Source organism: Leptodactylus fuscus, chromosome 8 (assembly GCF_031893055.1).
Source record: "Leptodactylus fuscus isolate aLepFus1 chromosome 8, aLepFus1.hap2, whole genome shotgun sequence".
Taxonomy (NCBI): Eukaryota; Metazoa; Chordata; class Amphibia; order Anura; family Leptodactylidae; genus Leptodactylus; species Leptodactylus fuscus.
Window position 1 is genome coordinate 46,883,893 of NC_134272.1, and position 27,391 is coordinate 46,911,283.

A 27,391-nucleotide genomic window follows, 5' to 3' on the forward strand; every position below is an offset into this window, starting at 1 on the left:
GCAGTCACGTCTGGGATACTAATACTCACTACACCCCCTGATAAATTCTTTGAGGGGTGCAGTTTTCAAAATGGGGTCACTCCTTTGGGGAATCCACTTTTCTGGTACCTTCCAGGCTCTACAAACATGACATGGCGTCCAGATACCAAACATCAAAATCTGTACTCCAAAAGCCGCATCGCGCTCCTTTGCTTCTGCGCCCTGCTGTGTGCCCAAACTGCAGTTTATGCCACATGTATGACACTGGTGTACCCGTTATATCGGACGTAATGTCATATGTGGGTATAAACTGATATTAGGGCACAGCTGGACGCAAAAGGGAAGAAGGGTTATTGGGTTTTTGGAGCACAGACGGTTTGGTTTTTGGATGCCATGACACTTTTGTAGATCTGAAACGCCAGTAAAGTGGAATCCCCTGATATGTGACCTTATTTTGGAAACTACACCCCTGAAGGATTTCTCCAGGGGTACAGAGAGCATTTTTAACCCCCAAGTGTTGCTATAACTTATTATCCATAAATGAATACGAAGCTGATTGTGAGAGGTGAAAATGACAATTTTTCCAGGAATACGTCCTTTCAGTGCGTAATATGTTGTGCCCGGCTTGTATCAGAGATGAACGCTCTAAAAGCTGTTGTGCCCGGGATACCCGCTTACCAGTTTTTGGAGTGTCTCTGCTGACATAAGTTGGGCACAACATATCGGGCACTAAAATGGCGAATCTCTGGAAATTTTTCATTTTTAACTTCTCATTATCAGCTGTGATTTCATTTCTGGAAACTAAATAAATGCAACACTCAGGGGTTAAAAATGCTCGCTACACCACTTGATAAATCTCATCAGTGGGGTAGTGTCCAAAATGGGGTGACATGTCTGCGGATTCCACTTTATTGGCAATTCAGGGGCTTTGCAAAAGTGGCATGGTGTCCTAAAACCAAACTGTGCTCCAAAAACCAAAATAGCACTCCTTCCCTTCTGTGCCCGGTTGTGCCCAAACAGCCATTTATACCCACATATGGCATTAAGTCCGTTATCCGGGGTACACCAGTGTCATACATGTGGGCATACACCGCTATTTGGGTACCCAGCAGGGCGCAGATGTGAAGGAGCGATATGTGCTTTTGGAGTGCAGATTTATATTCTTTGTTTTTGGACACCACGTCACATTTGCAGAGGCCCTAAAATTGTCCCTACAAAATGGGGTCACTTCTTGGTGAATTCCAGTTTACTGTCACCTGTGTAGTTTCTAAAATGGGGTCACAATGGGGGGTTTCCATTGTATTGATACTTTAGGGGCTCAGCTAATGCGACATGGCACCTGAGAACTATTCCAGCAACATCTGCTTTCTAAAAGCCAAATAGCGCTCTTTCCATTCTGAGCCCCACAATGTACCCATACAGCAGATTATGGCCACATATGGGGTATTGCCGTGTTAAGAAGAAATTGTGTAACAAACTCTGGGGGGCTTTTAATTCTTCAGCTACTTGCAAAATTAAAAATATGGCGCTAAATGGACGATTAATTGGAAAAAAAAGTAATTTTTCATTTTTACGTCCCATTGTTAATAAAATCTGTGAATCAGTTGTGAGGCCAAAATGCTCACCAAACTCCTAGATAAATTCTATGAGGGGTGTAGTTTCCAAAATGGGGTCACTTTTAGGGGGTTTCCACTTTATTGGTACACTAGGGGCTCTGCAAATATTCCAGCAAAATCTGCCCTTCAAAAGCCAAATAGCGCTCTTTCCATTCTGAGCCCCGCCATGTTCCCATACAGTAGATTATGGCCACATATGGGGCATTTCTGTGTTCAGGAGAAATTGTGTAACGAACTTTAGGGAGCTTTTTCTCCTTTATCCTCTTGTGAAAATGAAAAATTTGGGGCTAAATTGACAGTTTGTTGGAAAAAAAGTAAATTTTCATTTTCATGTCCCAATGTTAATAAAATCTGTGAAACAGCTGTAGGGTCAAAATGCTCACTCTACCCTTTGATATGTTCTGTGGGGGGTGTAGTTTTCAAAATGGGGTCACTTTTAGGGGGTTTCCACTGTATTGGTTCTCTAGGGGCTCTGCAAATGCGACATGGCACCTAAAAATTATTCCAGCAAAATCTGCCATCCAAAAGCAAAATAGCGCTCCTTCCATTCTGAGCCCCGCCATGTTCCCATACAGCAGAATATGGCCACATATGGGGTATTGCCGTGTTCAGGATAAATTGTTTAACAAACTTTGGGGGGCTTTTACTCCTTTAACCCCTTGTGAAAATGAAAACTTTGGGGATAAAGTGACATTTTAGTAATTTTTCTTTTACACATTCCAATGTTAGTAAAATCTGTGAAACAACTGTACGGTCTAAATGCTCACTATACCCCTTGATGAATTCCGTGAGGGGTGTAGATTCTAAAATGGGGTCACTTTTGGGGGGTTTCCATTGTTTTGGTACGCTAAGGGCTCTGCAAATGTGACATGGTGCCTGAAAATTATTCCAGCAAAATATGCTGTTCAAACACCCAGTGTCGCTCCTTCCCTTCCATGCACTGCCGTGTGCCCAAAAATCAGTTTACACCCACATGTGGGGTATTTCTGTGCACGGGAGAAATTGCATAACAAAATGTGAGATGCATTTTCTCCTTTAACCCTTTGTGAATGTGTTAATTTTAGGTCTAAATGAATGTATTAGTGAAAAAAAATGAAATGTCTAAATTTGACCTCCATATTATTTTTATTCTTATGAAATGCTTAAAGGGTTAACAAACATCCCAAATGCTGTTTTGAATAATTTGAGGGGTGTAGTTTTGAAAATGGGGTGATTTATGGGGGTTTCTATTATATAGGCCTTTATAATTCCTTTCAGAACTGAAGTGTTCCCTAAAAAATTAGTTTGAGGAATTTTCTTGTAAATCTGGAAAATTGCTGTTACACTTGTAAGCCTTGTAACGTCCAAAATGAATTAAAAGACGATCAAAAGATGATGCCGATATAAAGCAGAGATATGGGAGATAATATTTATTCATGTATTTGGATGGTATGACTATCTGCCTGAAAAGCAGAGAATTTCACATTTTGAAAATTGCAATTTTTTCCAAATTTCCATCAAATTTGCTAGTTTTTTTATAAATAAATACAAAAATATTGATTAGTGTTTACCACTAACATGAAGTATAATGTGTTACGAAAAAACAATTTCAAAATCACTTGTGTAAGTTAAAGCGTCTCAAAGTTATTGCCATTTAAAGTGACACATGTCAGTTTTGAAAAAAGAGGCCCGGTCCTTAATGTACTTCTGGGCCTGGTCCTTAACCGGTTAAGGCTATTCTGATGTGTTAGGGACAAAAAATTCATTCTCAATGATAGGATCCCTTTAAGTTTCCAGTCAGAACTGTGAGATGTAGCACTATGAAATATAGCCTTGTGAGGTGTACAAGTACTTGGTATAGCTTTGTGCGGTGTAGCACTATTAGGTATTACTGTGTGGTGTAACACTATAGGTATTACTGTGTGGTGTAGCACTATTAGGTATTACTGTGCGGTGTAGCACTATTAGGTATTACTGTGTGGTGTAGCACTATTAGGTATTACTGTGCGGTGTAGCACTATTAGGTATTACTGTGCGGTGTAGCACTATAGGTATTACTGCGCGGTGTAGCACTATAGGTATTACTGCGCGGTGTAGCACTATAGGTATTACTGTGCGGTGTAGCACTATAGGTATTACTGTGCGGTGTAGCACTATTAGGTATTACTGTGCGGTGTAGCACTATTAGGTATTACTGTGCGGTGTAGCACTATAGGTATTACTGTGCGGTGTAGCACTATAGGTATTACTGTGCGGTGTAGCACTATAGGTATTACTGTGCGGTGTAGCACTATTAGGTATTACTGTGCGGTGTAGCACTATTAGGTATTACTGTGCGGTGTAGCACTATAGGTATTACTGTGCGGTGTAGCACTATAGGTATTACTGTGCGGTGTAGCACTATAGGTATTACTGTGCGGTGTAGCACTATTAGGTATTACTGTGCGGTGTAGCACTATTAGGTATTACTGTGCGGTGTAACACTATAGGTATTACTGTGCGGTGTAGCACTATTAGGTATTACTGTGCGGTGTAGCACTATTAGGTATTACTGTGCGGTGTAGCACTATTAGGTATTACTGTGCGGTGTAGCACTATTAGGTATTACTGTGCGGTGTAACACTATAGGTATTACTGTGCGGTGTAGCACTATTAGGTATTACTGTGCGGTGTAGCACTATTAGGTATTACTGTGCGGTGTAGCACTATTAGGTATTACTGTGCGGTGTAGCACTATTAGGTATTACTGTGCGGTGTAGCACTATTAGGTATTACTGTGCGGTGTAGCACTATTAGGTATTACTGTGCGGTGTAGCACTATAGGTATTACTGTGCGGTGTAGCACTATAGGTATTACTGTGCGGTGTAGCACTATAGGTATTACTGTGCGGTGTAGCACTATTAGGTATTACTGTGCGGTGTAGCACTATAGGTATTACTGTGCGGTGTAGCACTATAGGTATTACTGTGCGGTGTAGCACTATAGGTATCACTGTGCGGTGTAGCACTATTAGGTATTACTGTGCGGTGTAGCACTATTAGGTATTACTGTGCGGTGTAGCACTATTAGGTATTACTGTGCGGTGTAGCACTATAGGTATTACTGTGCGGTGTAGCACTATAGGTATTACTGTGCGGTGTAGCACTATAGGTATCACTGTGCGGTGTAGCACTATTAGGTATTACTGTGCGGTGTAGCACTATAGGTATTACTGTGCGGTGTAGCACTATAGGTATTACTGTGCGGTGTAGCACTATTAGGTATTACTGTGCGGTGTAGCACTATAGGTATTACTGTGCGGTGTAGCACTATAGGTATTACTGTGCGGTGTAGCACTATAGGTATTACTGTGCGGTGTAGCAATTTCGGGTATACCCTTGTGGGTACAGTACTGTGACGTGTATATTGATGTGGGATGTAGCTTTATGAGGCATAGCCCTGCGGGTTGTATTACTGTGAGGTGTATTATAAGATATAGCCCTGTGAGGTTTAGCACTATGAGGTATAACCCCATGAGATGTAGCACTATGAGGTATAGCCCTGTGGGTTGTAGTACAGTGAGGTGTATAACTCTGTAAGGTGCAGCACTATAAGGTATCAACCTGTCAGGTGTAGTCCTGTGAGATGTAGCACCGGCGCCTGTTACACCACGGGACACATGCCCCCGCTCTGCGGCCGTGTAACACGAGATATTCTCTGCCTTCGTCACCAGGCGTTCGGCGTGATGTGCAGCCAATAAGCGAGCCGGAAAACGCCGCGTGTTAGCCAATCAGCTCCCTCAGCATCCAGTAGCGGCCGGGAAGCAGCCAATGAGCGCTGTGTGAGCCGGCAGTGGCAGGCGACGCGCTGTTATGTAGGAGATCTCCTGCTTGTGTCTCCCTGAGCTGCCCCGGAGCCGGCTACCCCGGAGGACCCTCCCGCTGCCCCGGCATGGAAACCTTCTGCAGCTATGACGGCAGCGAGCGCTTCTGGGTAAGAGGCGGGCGGCTTTGCTCCAGCTTGTGCCCTTTATTCCGCCCAGCCGGGCACTCGGGTGACGTTTTATGGTGTGTGCTGGGTGTAACGTAGTTTCATTTCTCCAGCTCTCTCCGTATTTGGGGCAGGCTGTGCTTGGTGACTCTTGCTGGGTGTTCTCTGAAGTACAACCATGTTATTACTATTAAAGCCGGTTTGTCTTCAGGGATAGCCCTCAAAATGACTCCGGTCCTGTTCACACTATGCGTTTGCTAAATATCTTTTTGCATATGTGGCAACGCCTTTTTCTAGTCATATAAAGAAAATTGTTGTATGCCTCAGAATGTGGCATTGTTTGGGCATGTATATAACCCATGTTACCACTGCCAAGTGGCCACATACAGCACTGACTGCGCACAAGCCTTTGGCCATTTGCATATCTGGCGCAGACTGATCCCGAGGACTGGCTGCACAACTTTACTGTACTTCCTCTTGCACTTTTCTAGGTAAATCTGTAGGGAGCCACGCTGCCATCTTTGTGACGTATGTAGTGTGTATATGGTGGATGTGTAAGGGAGTCTGTCACCAGGGCCCGGCATGTCCACAGGTTGGCGTCACCTGAATCCAACAGTGGTTTCCTCTTTGGAATCGCTCCCTCCATTACCAAGATATCCCTAATTTACAAATCAGCTCTTTGGCGCAATGAGGGCGTTGCTGTTACCTCCTTGAAGCAATGTCCTTATTGCTTCAAAGGGCTCATTTTCTTATTGTTTGAAGGAAAACCGAGCGCCCTGAACTACCTTCAGGTGTATTCTGCCTTGTAAATCCCATGGAAGTGAATGGGAGGCGGGAAAACCCTGATGTGGTTTTTGCTGAAACTGTTAAAACCCGCTAGTGCAGGGGTCCTCAAACTTTTTAAATAGTGGGCCGGAGGCAGAGTAAATCGCACAGACATCGGGAGCGGTGCCCTCCAATAGGTAAAGTGAAGTGCGCTCCATGGCCTGGCCCAAGCTCCCCAGGAGCTTCATTATAAATGCACGCCTGCCGGCGTTGTTGGCGGGGCCAGACAGAAGTGCTTGGAGGGCCGCATGTGGCCCTCGGGCTGCAGTTTGAGAACCCCTGCGCTAGTGGATGTTCAGGACCATCTCCAAAACCAGTGTGGTCTGAGGGGTTGTATCTTATGTTGTGCAGTCTATATAGCATGATTTTGGGAAGCTGTTGCTGATTTAGGGTGCATTCACACTACGTTTCCTGAAGCTTATTCTGAACGTAAAACACGTTCAGAATAAGCGGCGTATAAAGCAGCTCCATTCATTTCTATGGGAGCCGACATACGAGCGCTCCCCATAGAAATGAATGGGCTGCTTCTTTCACTGCGAGCACTCCCATTGAAGTGAATGGGAAGTGCCGGCGTATACGGCAAGCTCTGCTCATGCCGAGCCGTACACGCCGGCACTTCCCATTCACTTCAATGGGACTGCTCGCAGTGAAAGAAGCAGCCCATTCATTTCTATGGGGAGCGCTCGTATGTCAGCTCCCATAGAAATGAATGGAGCTGCTTTATACGCCGCTTATTCTGAACGTGTTTTACGTTCAGAATAAGCTTCAGTATACGTAGTGTGAATGCCCCCTTATAGTGTATTTTAATCTCTAGAGTCCTGAGCTCACTTTTTTTAGCGTTCCTCTCTCATTTAGTGTCTCCAGATTGCTCTGATGATTTGTATTCCATATTATATAGTCTTTATATGGCACTATATTAGGAAACTAAAGCTAGCCATACTCTTATATAGCTGTTGCCAGAACGCTCATTTGGCCAGCCTCTCTCTTTTTCGACCCATCAATATGCACCTAAGACACATCTGGTGTGAGCTTGCCTTTTCTGAGAACAAAAGGATTGAGCATATTAAAATCCATCAGCCCACTCTCCTATTAACTTTACACTGCGCATCAACATTGCCCTATCCATTCCTCTGGTCTGTCGCAGGTCCAGGATACAGACAGCGATGGATTCTGAGGGACCCCGTTCACTATAATCTGATACTTCTGTTGTTCGTTTTCTGATTCTGAAGTCACCAGAAGAAAAAGTTAGGCCGGCAGGACTCTCTTCCCCGACTGTTTTTGACGGAGACTCTGCCGCAGATATGACTGTAGTCTAACATCTGCTGTCAGAGTAAATGTAGGACAGTCTCATACAAATTAGATGTTCAGATGGTAATGCCTACATTAATGTACATGTGGTTTTATGCGAACCAGCCCTTAGTGTCCTAAATAGCCCTGTCATACTGCTGTCTATGGGCCCCAACTGAAAAGCTATACCTACCTGAATACTGCTAATCTCGGGGTCTGCTCAGCTCTTCACTGAAACTGGACCAGTACTCTTCAGCTTTACATGTGTTGGACCTCGGGTCCCTAAATGTGCCAGGGACAACAAATATGAGACCAGTGAGTCAGAAGTGCTATGAATGAGACTGGTGAGGTCACACTGTGGATTTTGTCATTGTTATTTCTTTGTATGTATCTGAAGTTTGCATATTTGTTTGTTTGCTGGACCCTTTACTTTGTAAACTTGTAAGGAGAATCCATGAGTCACAGTCTAAGTAAACGTTGTTGAAGTTGGTGGGAACTGCTCTTGTGCAGAGACTTGGCTCTTCTCTGTTGTATATGTACAAAGTGTGTCCCTTGTTTGGAGTTGAAAGTCGGATTGCCGTATCCCGTGAATGGTTTTCCTGTTAGGAAAATGTTGAATCATGTTTTGGCATGGCTGCAGTCTATCAGTCACAGGGTCATGCACTTGCTGTACACAGGTCTCTATAGTCTGCAATGACGCTTGTAGACTTCTCACTCTTTCATAACTTCGTATAGCCATGTTCACAAGCTCCTATGTACACAAAGCAATTGCATGATACACAAGAGCTGTCAATTTTGTGTTCGACAATCGCTAAGGGTCCAAATAAGCTGATCACATAGTGGCCTCTTGCTGGTACACCCAACAGTTCAGTAAAGTCAGTGACCGCGCCAACTCCTGGGAAACCAAACCCTACATGGTGTACATTTGACTGTGTAAGGCAGGAGCTTACATGGCAATTTTGGCCAGAAGATTAAAAAAAATATAAATCTGTGGTATCGGTGTCGTAAGTGAATGAGATCATATTGTGACCCTGAAGTTGTTGCGGTTGTTACTTTCAGTTGTGAAAAACGATTGCTTTTGAGTATGTGTCACTGTAGTGGCAACTCATGAATGCAATCACAGTCACTTACATTACTTGTGATATTGCAGAGAAACAAGGAAGTCAGTGGACCCATGACTTGTGGCACCCGCCTAATGCAGGACTAGGCGAGTACGCCATCCTATTTTTTTTTTTTTTTTGCAACAGTCCATCTAGCTGTATGCTGTCTACTTAGTGATGGGATTACAGACTTGGCCTGTCTACCTACTCATTGTCTACATGTGGTTCAGGGTATCGCATATTCATCCCTTTAATTTAAATGAAAATAGGCATCGTGCAGGTAGATGGAGTTTAGTAAATCAGAGTCCACAGCCCCGACACAAGTCCTGCAGCCACAATATGGTGTTCCTGGAGACTGCCTTTAATGTAGTTTGCCTCCTCTTGATGCCGGCGGTTACCTGATGCCACCAATGTAATTCTTTGGTGTGATAAAAAAAAAATATTGGCGCAAAGGTTGGGCTTAGTAATATAAAGCCTGCCTTGATTCTTCACCTCTGTACCAATTGTGATGCATGCTGGGTTTTGTCCACGTTATTGTTTTCATACGAAAAGGCAGAATTGGAACCGGCTAGTATATAAAACGTTCGCCCCCACCCCAGTTTTTTTTTCCCTTGGGGCGCCACTTTTTAAAAAAAAAAAAAAAAAAAAAAAAAAGTGTAAGGAATTTTATTGTTCTTGAGCCAGAGAGATGCACAACCTAAAACACTTATCTTTTGATTCTGGAAACCCTCATTTTTCTTTTTCTATCTTTTGTGGCTCTCATGGACAAATCTCAGCAGCCAGGTAGACGGCATCTATAATTTTGCTTCTGGAACCACAGGCTATGTTCATGCATGCTTTATGGGATCTAGGCGGTTTCCACCTCCCATTCACTTATATTGACTTCTTGAGGTGGAATCCGCCTCAAGAAAGGTCCTGTTGCTTCTTCTTTCCGCTAGCGGCAAAAAAACGCTAGCGGAAAAACGAATGCTAGCGGTCTCCATAGACCACCATTGTGAGGGGGCAGATTATGACGTCGATTCCGCCCCATAATCTGCCCCCTCTGTGTCTGTGTGAACGGGCCCTTATAAGTCACAGCTCAGTGCCACATCCAATTTCCAGAAAATCTCACTGGCAGTCCCTGATGACTTAACACTTAACACACACTTCCCATTCACTTCAATGGGAGCGCGCGTAAAGCCGGCTTTACGAGCGCTCCCATTGAAGTGAATGGGAAGTGTTTAGAAGCGCTCACGTGTACGGCTCGGAATGAGCCGAGCGCTTACGCCGTGTGAAGTGGCCCTAATATGAAAAACTAGAGGAGTCAGTCAGACTCCAACTCCTTCGTAAATGGCTGAGACCAAGTTCACATCTGTGTATGATACTCTGCTGCAGACACCTATGGGTCCCCAGGGTGTGACGCAGTAAGCTCTAATTCATTAAAAAGCTTGGTATTGAATTCCTATGAAAGTAAGGGCATGTTCCCACGGAGTTACGCGGCGCTCATTTTGACACATAAACACGTCAGAGTGAGCGCTTCTAAACAGAATACCATTGACTTCAATGGGTTCCGTCTTAACGCAGGCTACACTTTGAAATCAATGGGAGGCTTTTTAACCCATTGATTTCAATGTGTTACGCGCGTTAAACAGAACCCATTGAAGTCAATGAGATTCTCTTTTGAAGCACTCACTTTGACACGTCTTTACGTGTCAGAATCAGCGCCACGTAACTCCGTGGGAATGGGCGCTAAATGTGACAAACTATCTACCATCTGATAATTATAATATATAATCCGACCTCCATCTAAAATTGGTCCTGACTCAGAAGGCCAACAGATCTGCGATCTGTGCCTTCACCAGGTCCTTTCCAGCCACCACTGATGCCAACCACGTGTGGCTCAGGACTTGCAGCATGTTAAAGGGTCCATTAAATAGATCTTTTAAAATATAGTAAAAATTGATGCAAATTAATCTGTTATCATCTGTTGTTATACAGATGGTATAGGGAATGGACTTGTGATGGACATGACAAACACAGAAACTAACAGATAATATAACAATTCCCACCATTTAAATCATTGGACAGTGTGCTGAATTCAATGCCGCGATAATAACCCTCCTAAAGCCAGTGATGAAAATAATATTAAAGCAAATATGCAATAAACTATGGCCCTAGTTACTTATATAGTATTATTAATGACATTGAGTTGAAAATACGGTAAATCATTTTATTTTGAAGTCAGTGGTTTTTTGTTTTTTTTTTCTCCACTCAAAATTGACCCAAATTCAGGGCCATGTGTAGTATATAAACAGTAGAAGATAGGACAGGACTGATTTTATTGAACAACCTCAGAATACTCAGAGCCAAATAAATTGTTGACTATCAGTAAGCAGTGTTAGTCAGGAGCATGTATAGCAACATTATGGACTTTTATGTCTTTCCACAGTTATAAAAAACTTGGTAGGTCAAGTGTACAGGAAACACAGAGGGGTCATCTGGGTCAAGCTTATGTGTGGTTTGTACACACTTGAGCCTTGACCTAGTTGACCCCAATCTGTCTCCTGTACACGCGACCTGTCATGCCTTTTGCCTGATGAAGGGAGTAAAAGCCTGAAGCATTGCTATAGATCCTCGTGACCAAGGCTGGTTACTGATATTCAGCAACTTATTTGGTTGTTAAAGTATCTTCTTCTTCTTCCATACTACACATGTATGTAATATGTGTATATGTAGTATGTGTTAGCCTCCTATAGACCCATATCTTCATTATGTTATCAGCCTCACAGCTTTTCATCTCTGGTATTCCTTGATCACATGATGGCTTCTTAAACCTGGGTGCACTGATTGTCAAGCAACTTAGCCTATAACATGCTATATACATGAATGGCTTACAAGTCTGTTATATTAGTCTATAATTCTAACACATCTGTATTTTGTTGAGCTTTTTAGTTTATTTATAGATTCATACACCAAGAATTAATAGTAAATATTATTTATATAGTGCCAACCTATTCCATAGCACTTCAGAAATCAGAGGACACATAAACAGACAATATCAGACATTACAATGTGACAAAGAAATAAACATTTTACACAATAGATGTGAGGGCCTTGCTCGCAAAAGCTTACAGTCTATGAGGTGATAGGGGGACACGAGATCAGAGGGCTTGTTTGTCACAATGGTCCAGCCATCTTTTAATAGAAAAGGTTATGTAACTGAAGCTGTATGACTTGAGTAATCTTCACCATTTAATGACATGTGACGTGCCTATAGATTTGTAGTGCTGGCCTATAGAGACACTTTGCTACTCTACAGGGTCCATGCCCATGGCTTTGCATGTATCCCTCTGCACCAAGTTTGCTTCCATGAAGAATATATTAGAAAGTGCCGTTTATGTAATTCCTGGTTTATTCCAGTAGGAGCGTGGTTTAAAGTTACGTTGTTAGGGAAAGGAAACTGAAATAGAGCCAGGAATACTTTCATAGTACTCCATATCTGAAATGCCAATAAAAGTGTATTGGGTCATTGCAGTAAAGCAGGTTTCTCGGTATCTGGAGAACCTTGTAAGTACAATTCCTGCATGCCATGTACAGATTTCTGTTTTTGCCCTGTGTGCCTTTTGCAGGCCACACTATTGACATCTGGCGTGGGTTTTGTCAGATGGTGAAATTCCTGTAGTTGTGGTCTTTGAAAAACAAGTGAAGATGAAAGCTGCTCTAGAAAGTGCTGGGTAGGGTGGATGCTGAGCTAGCGCTGCAATGATGCCTCTGAGCCTCGCTCTATGTCAATGCACTTCTACTGCCCTGTTATCATACACAGCTCCCGTCTGGGACGCTTCTAATGAAAGATGGGGCTGGTTATTTTTAGCAGGTTCAGGTAGGAATGTCTATCAGGTCCATATAGGATGGAGGGAGGAGATGGTGTTTCTATGCTCAGAAGCTTGCCCTCGAATTAAACCCTTTAGCAAGTGGCCCTCTTGTTCATGCAGATGTTATACTAATAGATAATTGGCTATATAATTGGGGCCATGACTTTTATTTCCCACCAAGTCTAATTTACATGGTGCTGCAGCTCAGTCCCTGATCAACAAACTCCTAGACTGTTCAGTATGGACATGCATGTTTAAAGACAAACCTACACGCATACAAAGCAGGCCCTGAGACCTCTATTGCAAGACTGAGTGTAATAAACCTGAACAGCAAGATTGTCCCAGAGGAGCTTATAACGTGGACCTGTCCGCTCTCCTGCCATATCTGTTTTATACTTTCCCAATAATATAGCGTTTAAGTAAGCTCTGTTAAAGGGGCTGTCCAGTATAGTATGGGTGCTGGGAGCAGCTCCCACTCCAATCAGCTATAGGAGCTGACTGTCGGCTCCCCACTGATCTGATATTTATGGCATATCCTAAGGATGGCCCATAATATAACTGTATGACAGGAGCTGTCTCCTCATCAGTAGTAACTGTCTTAGGACTTTGTCCCCATTCAGAAGGGTCACACACATCTTCATAGACTGACGTAGAGCATCTCACTGAAGTCACATCTACACTTACTCTGCCTTGTCGTACTGTGATTTACAGGGATAGAAGCCGTAGGAAGAAGAACAGACTGACTGACACATGGAATTTATAAATGGAGCACACAGGAGACTTCAGTTATTGGTGGAGTGACCCCTTAAACTATTGACAAACCTTCAGCTATAGGATTTGAGTAAGCTTTTGTATGACTTGCATACAATTGTCAAGGTATTTACCGGAAAGAATTTCCATTGATTCCTATGGGTTGTGCAAAATACCTCATAAAATTAGTTTGTGTCTGTGTTCTTGGCTGCCACTGCTGGAATTTCTGAGGAAATCTCCATTATTGTCTAGTTTTCCTAACTAGAAATATGATACTTTGGCAAACTTGTTCTAAAGCAAAGTTGTAATGGACGGAGGGATTAGACGTGACTCATGTAATCCATAAAATGTGTTCTTACTGCAGGCGACCCGGTTACATTGTGGGCTGGTGATTCTTCTCTAATGGGATAGGAGACGGCTCGTGGAAAGAAGTATAAGTGTTCTGTTTGTTGCTACATGTCTGGCTATGGCACTAAAGTGCAGAAATCTGTGAACTCTGAAGCCTCAGGTTTATTTGTGTGTGGTGTTTTTTGTATTGTAGTGATTTGATAATGTGAGTTTTTATATATTTTATTTTCTGATTCTGTTGAGACTTCTGTTGTCGTCTGTAATGTGCAGTGAAGGTGGCTGCTTAAGGCTAAAGCCCCACATTGCGGAAACGCTACAGAAAAGAAAAACGCATCTTTTCAATTATACCTGTGGAAATGCTTTTTTTTTCTATAGTTTTATTAAGGAAAGAAAATCCACAGAGAGAAATTCAGCAGAAAAATGAGGTACTACCACTGCGTATTTTTCCCGCAGCGTTCTGCCTATAGGAGTTTTCTAGTCAAATTTTCATACTAATGATCTACCTTGTGAAAGGTCATCAGAATGTAATGTGTCGGGGACTCTGTGTTGGAAGCTGCTAGTTGATGGGTGGCGCTGCGGTTCACCAGAACCACCATTCTTCTGTGGAGAAGTCATCAGTATGAAAATTTCAATTTGGGCCCGGAAAACCCCTTTTTTAGGCCAGGACCCCTCGTGGTGTGTACACCCCGGTTTGCCCACAGTGTTTTACAGTCACAGCAAAGTGAATGGAATTCTAGTGAATCCCTCTCACACTTTGCAGAAAAACACACACAGCGGAAATGCTGCGATTTCCAAAATCAATTATGTCTACAGAAATGGTCTGTGAAAAGTGTTGTGGGAAAAACCAAAATGCGTTGCAGGATGCTATGTGAGGCCTTAGCCTTCTAGATAGTACTTCCTGCAGTACCCCAGCACCACTGCTATACAGTAAACAGGGCTGCAGCTCTGCGCCTGTTCCCTTAGTAGGAGCAGAGCTTCTTCCAGGCCTATCCACAGTAGTAGTTTTCAGCACATGGAGGTGGCCAGATTAGATGATCCGTGTAGGTCAGACCCCCTCTGATCAGTTACTAAAGACCTAGCCAGTATATAAACGGTTGGGGCCTAAAACCCCTCTAAGGCTAAAGCCCCATGTTGCGGAAATGCAGCTTTTTTTTGTTTTGTTTTGTTGCAAATTTTATTTATTTTTTAAGCCATGAATGGCTCCAACAGGAATAGTAAATATATAGGACGTTGTTATACTTCTCCCTTCTGCTCAAGCCATTCTTCACTTTGGCTCAAAAAATTTACAGAAAATCGGCAACAAAAAAAAAGCTGCATTTCTGCAACGTGGAGCTTCAGCCTCTGTGCTTTACCTGCGGTGAATCAGCCTCTTACCAATCAGGGTAGTGAAGTCAGTGGGAATGGGGACTGTTTTTTTTAATGTGCTTCCTCCATTCCTCCTTTAGACATCACACCCACAACCATAATATGCATCTGTACTATATTGCCCATAGTAGTATGTGCAGCCTTACTGCACCTGTGCCTCTGTTTTCATTTGTACATAACAGAAAAAAGCTGCCATGCATCATCCCAAATCAATGCTGCGAAATGGTTCCCCTACAGAGAATTTCTTTGAAATGCAGCACTACATAGAGGCATCTGCTTGTGAACTTTCCGTGCAGCTAGCCATGACGGGATGCCGATGCAGTGCCTTGGCATCCCGTCGCAGTATCCCGTTCCTGATTAGGCCCACATTAATGGGCCTAATCAGGAGTGAGTCTCACGCCACGGCTGTCTCAGCCGCGGAATCCGTGGGAGAAAGGGGCATCTTACTGCTTTTTCCTGCTATAGGTAGATTCTGCGTCAAAATCCGCCTGCAAAAAAAACTGTGTGAACTAGCCCTTATGGCTCCACAGGTACAGAGATTTTCTTACTGGGTAGCTCCTTGTTTCCAGCTGTGTCTTACCCTTAGTTCACATCTGCATTTGGTATTCCGTTTTGGTAATCCCCTGAACGAACTACCGAACGCACTGGCAAGCGGTGTGCAGTGAAAACACACGGACCCCATAGACTATAATGGGGTCCATGTGCTTTCCGCACAATCTACTTTTCTGTCCGCATGTTCCGTGTGGAGAGCACATGGACCCCATTATAGTCTATGGGGTCCGTGTGCTTTCCCTGCACACTGCTTGCCAATGTGTTTGGTAATACATTCTTTGTTCGGAGGGGGGGGGGGGAGGAACTCCTTAGTCGGCTTACCAAACGCATCTGTGAACTAACCCTTAGTTGTCTTGTACTCCTTTTCCTCTTTATACAGTAAGTGAAATGTTTGAAACCTGTTCTTGTCCCGGACTGGGTGTGTGAGCATGGTATCAATGTGACTAGTAGCTGGAGGAAGTCAGAAACCGCATGTCAGAAACATCATAACCTTCTGCTGTTAGCCTGGGTTGCTAATCTAAACTATAGGGAGTTGCCTGAGCTAGACTTAGTTTTACTGGGACATGAATCTGTACAGAGGTGACCTGTGCTCTGTCAATGATTAGAGCAGACCTGCTTCTGTGGCTACTGTTTGGCCTTGGGACGGGTGTGAAATGGTTATCTAGTAGTATATTACAGCTGCTGATAAGGCGGTATTAGCCAGTAGTTACAGACTGAGAGTGAGGAATGAAAGAGACTTGTAGAGGTTGTGATTTACACCAAGGGGTTATTAGGCACAAGGATGCCAAGAATGGCCATTGGCTAATTTTTGTGTTTTTAACAGGTGGCTGGACATTTGGCAATTCATATCCTTCTTTCCCCTGATATCCAGGACTGTGGAATTGGTAGGCCAAATCACCGACTCCCCGATTTTTTTTTTCCACAGCCTGACTCTGGTTCCTTCATAAACTGCTGACAGTCATGGTCACAAAGTAGCAGTAAAAATCCTCTAATCTATCAAAAAGATTAAAATATTCAAATCAAATATTATTTTTTTTATATAACTTAATGAAAAATAATAATTTTAATTTGAAGCCAGACTTGATAAACTTTTTACAACTCCATTCTGAATTGGTAGGAATAGTGTATGGCAAGCTTTAGGGGGCATTCACACTACCATTGGACACCTGCCTGTGACTGTCCATTAGCCATAGACATTCATGTTAAAAAATAAAAAAAAAATTAATGGACATTTGCTGTCATCATAGGTCTGTTATTTTGAATGGACACAAGTCCCGTCCCCCCGGGTTTATATGTCTGTGGAAAAAAAACTGACGTGATGGATTTGGTGTAAATAGACAACAGATAAAATCCCATTGAAATCAGCAGGATTTATGATGGTTCTGTTGGTGTCTGTTAACATTTTGTAACGAATGCTAGCAATGGTCTCTATGAACAGTAGTGTGAACACCCCCTTACAATATTAGCAGGCCTAATCCTTCCGAGAAGAGTTTGGCAGTTCCTTGTTAGATGTTACCCTTCTGTTTGCAGTGACTGAAGCACAAGGATCCAAAGCAGTCTTAAACATGTGGGTGCATGCATGACTTGTACACCATTCAAACAGGTGGGAGGATTTGGGAACCCTCATTCTTAGATATGGGGGACAAGTTTCATTTGTGACACAACCACTTTATCCTTCCAAATGTGGATTTCTGACTATATAAGACTCTGGCCATTCCCTTCTGTGTGACTGCTGAGAATAGATGAGCAAGTGGGATTCCCCCTTGAACGTGGATGGTGTGATTAGTTCTCAAATTCTTACATTTTGTCAGTTACATGTTTTTTGCTTTTTTTTCTAATAAATACACACAGACATCCTACACAGAGTCTATAGCTCTTTAGGTATTATGCTTTGCCTTTCATTGCTTTCTTGTGCAGCTGAATCTTAATACAGCTTTTGATGTAGAGATTAGTGTTTGTGGTCACACCTAAAACCTCAGCATCCCTCCTGGCTTTATATGATAGTGAAGATTTCATCATCTTCTCTATTATGTTGCATAATACATGGCTTTTCTCAAGATTATAACTTGCCATCTGTCCATGGGAGTCTGGTTGGCGCGGGCCGACCACGAACAAAGACAGCAAAGTGCAACACTCACACTCCTATTACATGAAGTGGAGCATAAGATCCTTTCCTTTCAGATGGACGACATGAGACTGTTATGACTGTTGTGACCCCCCCCCCCCTCTCCTGATGGACATTTGGGACCTCTTCTATGAATAGTTGACTCTCCAGTTGCCTTTTAGTAACAATTGAGGGCTACCTTCCACTCTGAGAGCAACTAGTCTACACCAAACCTTAGAGGACATGCTCATGTTGCGGCAGCTGCATGTGACCGAAACCCCACCGCCTGCTGCCAATGAGTGTACATTTTATACTATATGATATGGTTTTGTCGCGCACAGATGCTCCACCGTGAGCGTACACCCTTATTGATTTTAACATGATACGCTCATATCAGCACTTTTTTTTTTTTTCTTAAGTTTCCACATTGATTGTTCATCAGAAATATCAAGTTCTCTGAACTAATCATGTTTTAAGCAGAATAGTTGACGTATCTGAGATTTCAGAGACTTATTGTACTAATATGGGGTGGAGGGGCTGAGGCGCATGTATATTGGTTCCTGAGCACTCTGCCTGCTTGTACAGCTGCTTGCCTCATGTAACTCTTGTACTTAATCTTTTATCCTGAGATTTCTGAGGGTGCGGAGCAGTGTATGGTGCGTTCCTCTTCTGATGCTTCATCTGTGCAGAAAACATTCCAGTATATTCTGCATGGCTGCCAGTTCTTTGACCTTCTAGTGTAGCTTTGCATTTTACCTGCCAAGGCCAGCTAGTGTGTACTTTCTACATTCCCTAATGGAAACCTTGGTGAAAGCTGTTGTTTCCTGTAATTATTCTCTAGGGAATATTCCAGACTACCAAATAAATCACTTCTGCCCTTTCTAGACAACTGCTTGCCCTTAAAGGACATGTCGTGTGGGTGACAACCACAAAGTTCTTGCAGAGATCCAAAGTTGTCATTGCTGTCGACGTAAAATACAGATAGTGCTGATGACATTTATACGCCTGTTATTTAGTGGTGAGCTTTTTGGATTGGCCCCACTGACGTGAGCGTTTTTTGACTATCATTTTCAGTTTTTAAACAATGGACCCTTAATGTGATCCATTACAGTCCATGGGGTCTGCTGGGATCCATATGTAATTGCTATCCTAGCAGTACCCCCGTCCGTTCTGCAATATATAGTATCCAAGGAGAATCCCACAATCCAACTGGATACTGGGGGCAAGAGAAGCCCAGCCCTGATAAATGGACGTTTGTGGTCCCCACTTTATAGGGCATCGGTGCCTGGCACTCTGCTAGTCTTATGTAGATGTTAGACTGCACTCGGGGAGAATTTGTCTTTTATCTCTGAGTATATTCAGACACTGTGTGAGGTGTGGTTGGAACCACATTAAACAAAAAAAAAAAAAACTAAAGGTTTTCATCAGAATTGCACTTCTTTAAATTGTTGAAGGTTTCGATCATATGACCAACTCTGCTTGTACATAGAGTAGTGTGGGTCATGTGACGTTTCGTACGCCAGCTTTAATAAAGGCCCTGACTAGCTCAGGGTTTGACTGATTTATAAAGCGGCTCCGGCCTCCTCCATAAATAAGGCGTATCTCTGTCCTCCAGAATGGTGATGTAACCAGATAGGGACTAGTGTGGAAACCAGGGGTGTGGGCCTCAAGATCACTTTTCTAAGCTGCCATAAATTCATTGATAACTTGTAGTGTCTCAGATAATTGTGAGTTCAGGTCTTTGGACAGCGTGCAGTCTTGGAAATATGGCCACTATACAGACCGTAACGACCCGTATACCTCTGGCCTTATACTATTTATTATGTTCTATAATACAGCATTATCCACGTACTAGTCTGCTCTCTTGCTGTAATATATGAATAGATTACATTTGGTTTTATGGTTTCACCCAGATTTTCCATCAGACGATCTTAAAGGGAACCTGATGGGGAAGAATGTTGTGTAATCTGTAGGTAGGATTTTCACAGCTGATCAGATTGACCTATAGGTTTGTGGGAATAGATTCAGAGCCGGCTGTCAATCACTGATGGCTCCGCCTCCTTGACTTCATGCATTGCAAGAGCAGAGATTTCAATAGACAAGTGACAGGTTATACTGAATATTTTCACACAAAACTGTACGTCAATCTGCTCTAGAGCATGCTGCCTGCAGACTGATCCGCATTTTCCATGTGACCGGTTCTCTTTGAGTTGGTGACCAGTGTTTTAAGGCAGAAGGCCGCACTTCCCCATGCCTGGCATTGTGTGCGATGAATGAACAGCTGTGTGCCGCATGTGTTTGCACACCGGGATCCTTTGTCAACACGTAAGCGCTACACTTGGCCATTACTATGTTTGCTTTACTAAGCCCGTACATACCAATTTACGAGATATCTAATCCTCGGAGCTTGCCATAGGAAGACAACTATATATATATATATATATATATATATATATATATATATATATATATTGTAAAAGCGGGTGCTTGGGGCTGGTTGTCAGGCAAGTAAAACACGTGAAGCTTGGTCTTCAGGTTCAACGGATGTTCGGTTTATTAGGAGCAAATTCACAAAATTCAACATAAACAGCTTTCTTCAGCAAAAAAGGAAAAGAAAAGGCTTACTTCAGCCACAAGGCAATGCAGTTCACAAACTTAGCAGGCTGGCCCTTCTGGTTCTCCCCAGCTACACTGGGTTTGGGTCCTCAGCTTTCAGTAGCAGCAGCAGCAGTAATGAAAGACACACACCCTACTGTCTTCACAGGGTTAAGGCTCCAAATGGGTTCTAAGAAAACTCAGGGCCAGAGCTTGGAACCTGGGTCTATGACTACACCCAACACCCGGAACTGGATTCATCATTTACCTAGTGGTGAGGAGCCATCTCAATGGGATATACCTTCCCTCTACCACCTTTCCCTCCACTTGCCTAATATATATATATATATATATATATATATATATATATATATATATATATATATATTTGTTGTTTTATATGTGGCATGGCATTTGCTGTAACTTTATAGGAAAAGAAAAAAGCTTCTCCCCAGCAGATAAACAGGGTTTTGTGACTTTTGCCTGAAGGAAGTTTGGTGGTGTCAGTCACGTGGCTGACAGGAATGTTCATTTGTTTCTTCTCGCGTGCCAAGATACATGCATTATTATTAACTCTGTGCATTGGAAATGTAAAATGGAGCTGCGTTCTTACCAGTGTAGTTCCATGCCAGATTTCATTTAAGTAGTAAGGCGCTGTTCACACTGGCACCATGGCTTTTCTATCAATGCATCTGATATAGCTCATAATGGAGACCACAAGGCTAATATGAATAGCCAGTGAGACCTTATTCACACCTGACTAAGGGTATGTTCACACTACCATTATTTTGTGTCCATAGCTCTCTTCTGTCGTATGATGAAAGCTTTTGTGTTTGCAGGACTTTCTTTTGTGACAAGGAAGTGTGTCCATCATGTTTTTACCTTAGAATGAATGTGAATGGTCACAGACAGAGGGGCCCTGTCTGCAGTCACTTCTATGATGGTTTAGAGCAATGGATGTTAGTAATGTTGGTGTGAGTATCCCCCTGAATCCACTTCAGTGAGAGCAGTGGTAAGTTTGGGGATAGGGCCTCCTACACATGACTATTACTTGTATGTACGTGTTTCACCTGTTAATGTCACTGGAGTCAGTTCATATGTCCCTGTGGATTTCCATATGGAGTCTAGAAGTGACTATAGAAAGAGGTCATGTGGATTTATCATGGATGGATACATATTTGTGGTTTGGGATTTGTGACTTCTCGTTTTTAGCTGGTAGATAGTAATACACTCTGCGGCAGCCTACGAGGTCAATGTAAGCAAACAAACTCAAACTATTTCTAGGAAGAGCTGAGTACTATTAATAGGCCTAGGGTGTCACTCATCATGTTACACAGGTTTGTCTCTGTAAAATGTTAGTGGTGTGTCCTGAAGTTCTCAGAAACGCTCTACTACTACAGAGTCTTTATTCCACCCATGCTGCCATGTAGGGTCCTGTCTGTTTGCTGTAGCGTTCAGTTGTAAGGTTAGGCCGGAGGTCGAGCACCAAACCATTTATTTCCATTTAGCTAGTGATGTTAATCCTCCCCTTCCCTTCTCTTTTTTTATGAAACAAAATAGACGTGTAATAATAATATATATTTTTTTAATAAAATGTAGTGAAGAAAAGAGGAATCTGAATCCCATCGATATCTGGTGTGACCGCCATTTGCCTTCCTTCACTACTTTGATGTACACTACAGACAGTTTTTGAAGAAACTCAGCAGGGAGGTTGTTCCAAACATCTTGGACAGTAATATTATTATATATTATAATATATAATGTGACATACAGGTTCATGTCATGTGCTTGTTGGTTTGCGTGTTGTCTGTATGTTGTGCCCCCCCCCCACTCCATTCTCCTATATGCTAAGCCAGCTGCAACGTTTCAGGTATTAAAGCAACACTTCTCAGCCGGCGATGATAATATGATTACATTCTCTTCTATTTTTAACATCAGCACTTGAGTATGTCCATATTTGATACTAATATAGCACAAGGCGAGAGGGACTTGTATATGGATTGAGTTTGTATTTTTTGCTATTAGTTTATTATTTTTCACCTTTTCTTGCTCCTCCTGTGTATACAACCATGCTAAAGGATGACATGTTGCCTAATCCTATTATTAGAAGTAGGGAAGGTTATCCAGAAATTGCGTAGTGGATATTCCCCTTACAGCAACCTAGTATGGCTTGAAGGGGGTCAGGTAAGGACATGGCGCTCTGATGTCCTGCTAAACTAAGCTATCACGAGGCTGCTTGTGCCCAGGGGTGTTGCCTGGTAATGACTCTGTTTTTCTTCCAGTACGATCTACATACGTGATATCTTGTGTTATTATTTTTGGCTAAGTAAATGAAGCTTTTCCATTCTGGATTGCATGATGGTTGGTGTATTTTTCAACTTTAGGCCAACCCAAAATATTACAGTAATTATTATAGTAATGTAAATTGGTCCACAATGTGGAACTCTGCTCTGTTGTATATTGCACTTCAGGTGCCGGGGGTGCAAGTAAGACCTAGGGATGTATTCAGTTGTATAATATTATAAAGAATTAGCCAGAAAAAAAAAAGCTGAGTCCTGACATGTTCCTGAGACTATGCCATTATGAATTACGGTGGACCAGGGCTTAGCAATAGAGTCTGTTTTCTGCTTTCCTCTACCACATAGAGACATAAAGCTTACCAAGGCATTCCCTGCGCTGGATAAACTTTATTGCTAGTATATAGCCAAGTCTCCTAGAGCCCCAGTTCTTGCCGTGCAGCGGGGTGCTAGAACTCTGTGTCCGCTGCCTTCCCTGCTCCCACACCGGCTGAATTTGATGTAACCAATTCCGTTGTTCTCCATCTTCATTCTACTCTATGGGCCTACAGCTGGTCGTGTGACAGAGAGCTGTAGCAAGGAAGGCAGTGGAGCAACATTTCTATCATTCCCCATTGTGTTCTGCAAAGGGTAATCTGCAGCCCTTTGTAGGACCTGGCTATGTATTAGAAATAAAGCTTGTGCAGTATATTCATTGGTACGCTTTTGTTTTCCTTGACAATACCTTTCATTCCTGTAACCCTATACTTCCTTCTGGCTGATGGTTATAACATGCAGTAACTGTAGTCACTGCTTTACGTGTTTCAATCACCTGCAGGCAAAGGTTAAACAGCTCGGCAAAGGGGGAATGGATTTGGTTCTTTAGATGTGAGCAATTTGATTTTCTTGCCATACAGACAATTTTGCAATATTTCCTGGCTGTGCTCATGTGCGTGTGAAACCGCTTGTCTGTGTGAGATTCCTATTATCCAAGTTACATTTCATCAGTTTTATGGAGCGCCTATAAACGTCTCTATTCCTATTCCAGAGTCAATGAACGTGTGTGAGGGAGAGGCTTTTCTAAACCTGTCGGGAATATAAACCAGCAAGACCTTGATGATTCCTGTGAAATAAATGGCGGCCCTAATAGAAATATCTGTCTCTTATCGAGCGATTCCTCCTAAAAAATCAGCTTGCCATCAGATACATAAGTCCTTGAGCTCTCCTCCTTTGCTGCTAGTTACAGAATCTCTTCATCCTCTTTCTATTTATATCCGTCTATTCTTGTGATGACTAATGGCCATATAATTACAGGTCCCACTGGGTTGTCGCCCAGATTTCCTGGTGGTTGACTGTATTAAAGGAGTTTTCAGAAGTATATAAAAAAAAAAAATTAAAAAATGTTCCCACTTTAAACATTAGTAAATGAAGTTGGTTTACCAAATATATTGTACAATATTTTCGTTTTTATGACTGCTTATGTTCCCAGCATGCATTGCTTCTTTTGGTGGTCGACTTTCACTTTTGTGGGTTTTTGTTTGTAAAGAATTCCGTTCCAAAACAAAACCCTTAGCATGAACTATAAGAAATGAGCATTGATCATACCCTATATACCAGCTATTCATTGCCTCCCGACTACACTTTTCCCTGTGGAGTCACATACAGGGTCAGTCCCCGGACTGATTCCTTTGTTTGTCCACCTACACCACCTAATGGCTGGCAGTCATGGTCAGACAGATGCAATAAAGCTCTTCTAATTCACAAAAAAACAAATAAGGGCTCGTTCACATCTGCGCCTCGGGAGTCCGTTTTGCAGGTTTGTTTCCTGCACAAAACAGAGCAGGAGACGGAAACCTGCAGTACTCTTTCATACCCATTCATTTGAATGGGTTTGAATGATGTCCGGCCGTGAGCACCGGTGAGCGTTTTATGCTCTCCGCGGTGTATGCTCTCCGCGGTGAAACCGTTTTTTTGTTGTTTTTTTTAAACAGAAGACGGAAACCTGAAAACGGAGTGAACCCAGCGTAATTTTCTTTGAATAGAAGGTAAATATGCAACAAACTATGTATCATCTTACTTGTACAATATCCTAATCATTCTATTTTGATGCTAAACTCCAGCACAATACCGTTCAAATATGTGCGTTATATGACAACCATTCTGCTAGCCAGAAATAGAAGAAATAGGACCTTCTGTACACAACTTGTTACAAAAGTATTTGCTCTAAAATACGTGAATCAATAATAATAAAAAAAAAAGTTAACTTTTTTTTTTGTTAATAAAGTTCCAAAGGTTTCCATGGCCTTAAACATGAGCTGTCGGACTTGTAGTATTGGCCTCATTTGCGTTTACGGTTCACATACTACCACTACTTGTGTTTCTTTATCTCGAGTTCATGAATTACTTTCATGTCGTGTGAGCATACATAAAAGCGGGAGTTGTTTCCTTGACGTAGGAAGTGGGCCTCTTCTAGGAAGGTGCTGGAGATTACGCATGCAGGGTTCATGGAGTTCATTATGGGGCCTTCACAGTCAGGGAAGAGAGATATGAGATATATATATATATATATATATATATATATATATATATATATATATATAATATTTAAATAGGACTAATGACTTCCTCAGGTAGATAACACTGACTGTATACCTTTACTACTGATCTTTTATTGATGCTAGTGCTATTAACTGAAATCTTTGTACAATAATTTCAGTTGATTTCCAATGGGTCTGTGCTGGATGGACTCTTGTTGCAGATGTGAACCCGGCGTAACTTCAGAAATTGTGCTGCTTATATGCCAAGTAGCAGCTAAATGGCGTACAGGGCGTCTGTGTACCTTTTTTGTTCACGTTGTGTGGAGCTGAGATGCTCTGACATTGCCCAGTCAGACTGGCTTCACTAGGAAGGAAATTCAAGATTTGCGTATTCTTCCTGTATCTAAGATTCTTGGCCAAGTATCAGTGTATATGTGTGCAGAAACTAATGTAACTCTGTTCCAGCATATCCTGGTGTGAATAGTGGCTAATATATAGTGTATGATTGTTTCCAAATCAAGTTTCTGATGCAATCCTCCAAAAGACGAATAAAATATGTTGTTACCCACTTGTTTCACAACCCCACTGTAGAGAGCCGTTCCTGCCCAGTACTTTTAGGAATACACTGTTGGCCTTTATATTGGTCTCTCAGTGACTTACTGTACATATGAAGGACTCTGCTATGTAATCGCCTGTGCGATTCTTGAAGGAACCCCTCCTTCCTTCCCCCATTGCTCACATGCTGAGGCGATGACTTGACACAGTATGACTAAGCAAAATCCTAACAACTCTGGTCCCCTCTCCGCCTGAGTTTTCTATCAAACTCTCTGTGCTTTGCTGTGTATAAACAATGCTGAAGACTGTAAATGAAGCGCTCTGTAAGTGCCTGGATGGCAGCCAGGCCTCAGGGATTTACACCTGCTATTACAGCACAGAGATTGGCCTTCTAAGGGAGGGGGAGTTTGTGCCTTGAACTGAGATTACTTGTCTACACCCCTGATCACTATGCATCTAGAGATTAGGTCAGTGTTTTTACTGTTTGTGAGTTTTTTTTATTTATTTTTATAAATACTCCATATAGAAGTCTACTGTTGATTCAACTCTGATGTGGATGGCAAAAAGCATACAAAAGGCAGTCTATGGGACAGTCCTGGAAGCTGGACTCTTATCATCTTGAAGGGGTTGGCCCTAGTTTTGTTTTCCCTGATTTAATCCATGGGACCCCCACCAATCATTAGAACAGGGGTTCCTTTCCCCAACTGAAAGGACTGGCAGGCTGAGCAAGAGCGCTGCTACTCCATTCATTCTCTCTGGTACTGCCAGAGATTGCTATGTACTCTGCCCAACTATCTCCAGCAGTGCCGCTCCATTTGGATAGGGGGAACACGACCCCTGTTCTCATGATTGTTGGGGGACAACCACTGGAAACATGTTATTGCTTATCTTGGAGATTGGGTGGGGGAAGGATAACCATTTTAAAACCAGGAGTGGGTCAAAACACCAGAACCACTACAAATCTTACCATTATACCTTTGTAGTCTCCACTTCTGGTTTTATCTCACAACTGCATATTGCTGAATAAATACTGAAGTGTGAATGGGGCCTGAGGAGGTGTTTGGAGATCTGTATAGTACTCGTGACTGGTCTTTAGATTGGGAGCAAACAAGTTGCATCGTTTTCACTGGTGCTGGTCTAAGCCTTCTCCTGATCTTTCTCAACACCAGGGTCAGTTTAGTAACTACAACTTCAAAATAAAATGATTATTTGTAATCACATTATAATAATAATTAATAGATACATAATCTGTTACATATTTCCATTCACATGAATTCAATCAATAGATTCTTACTGGACTATAGGATCTTTACTACTCCTGACTGACCTAGCTGTGGTTTGGCCTACTGACTCCACAGCCCTGCATTACACCCGATCCTGTGGAAATGTAGTATTCTGAAAACTGTCAGTTCTGTAGATGCCTAATAATAATGTTATGTGAGCACTACATGGTTCATTGGAGGGGAAACCAGAAGAAGGTAGCACTTTCCAACTTTATTCGGCCCTGACTTTCTTCTGCTTCTAGTCTCAACCTCTGGACGGTGTACAAAGGTCTACAGCGTGTTCTCCGTCTACACTCTTACAGCATCTTTCTTCCTCCACTTGTGGCAAATATACTGCGTTACTATTGTTCTGGTCTGGAGTATCAGGCTTTCTGAATTACATGCTCTGTTCGTGGTAGATGAACTGCTGAGATACTTAG

The 27,391-nt window shown here is 42.5% G+C and overlaps 1 protein-coding gene across 3 annotated transcripts in view; it reads left to right on the forward strand.

The window, feature by feature from the left end:
- The first annotated feature begins 5,394 nt into the window (after positions 1 to 5,394).
- The window catches only part of LOC142217309 (multidrug resistance-associated protein 1-like), an 89,664-nt gene continuing 67,667 nt past the window's right edge, over positions 5,395 to 27,391 (forward strand). For all 3 annotated transcript variants that reach the window (XR_012717379.1, XM_075285504.1, XM_075285505.1), the window contains exon 1: positions 5,395 to 5,547. Coding sequence is in view for 2 of the 3 variants with exons in the window: in XM_075285504.1 (XP_075141605.1) it covers positions 5,506 to 5,547 (42 nt within the window). In the remaining variant the exon portion in view is untranslated. The remainder of the gene's footprint in view (positions 5,548 to 27,391) is intronic.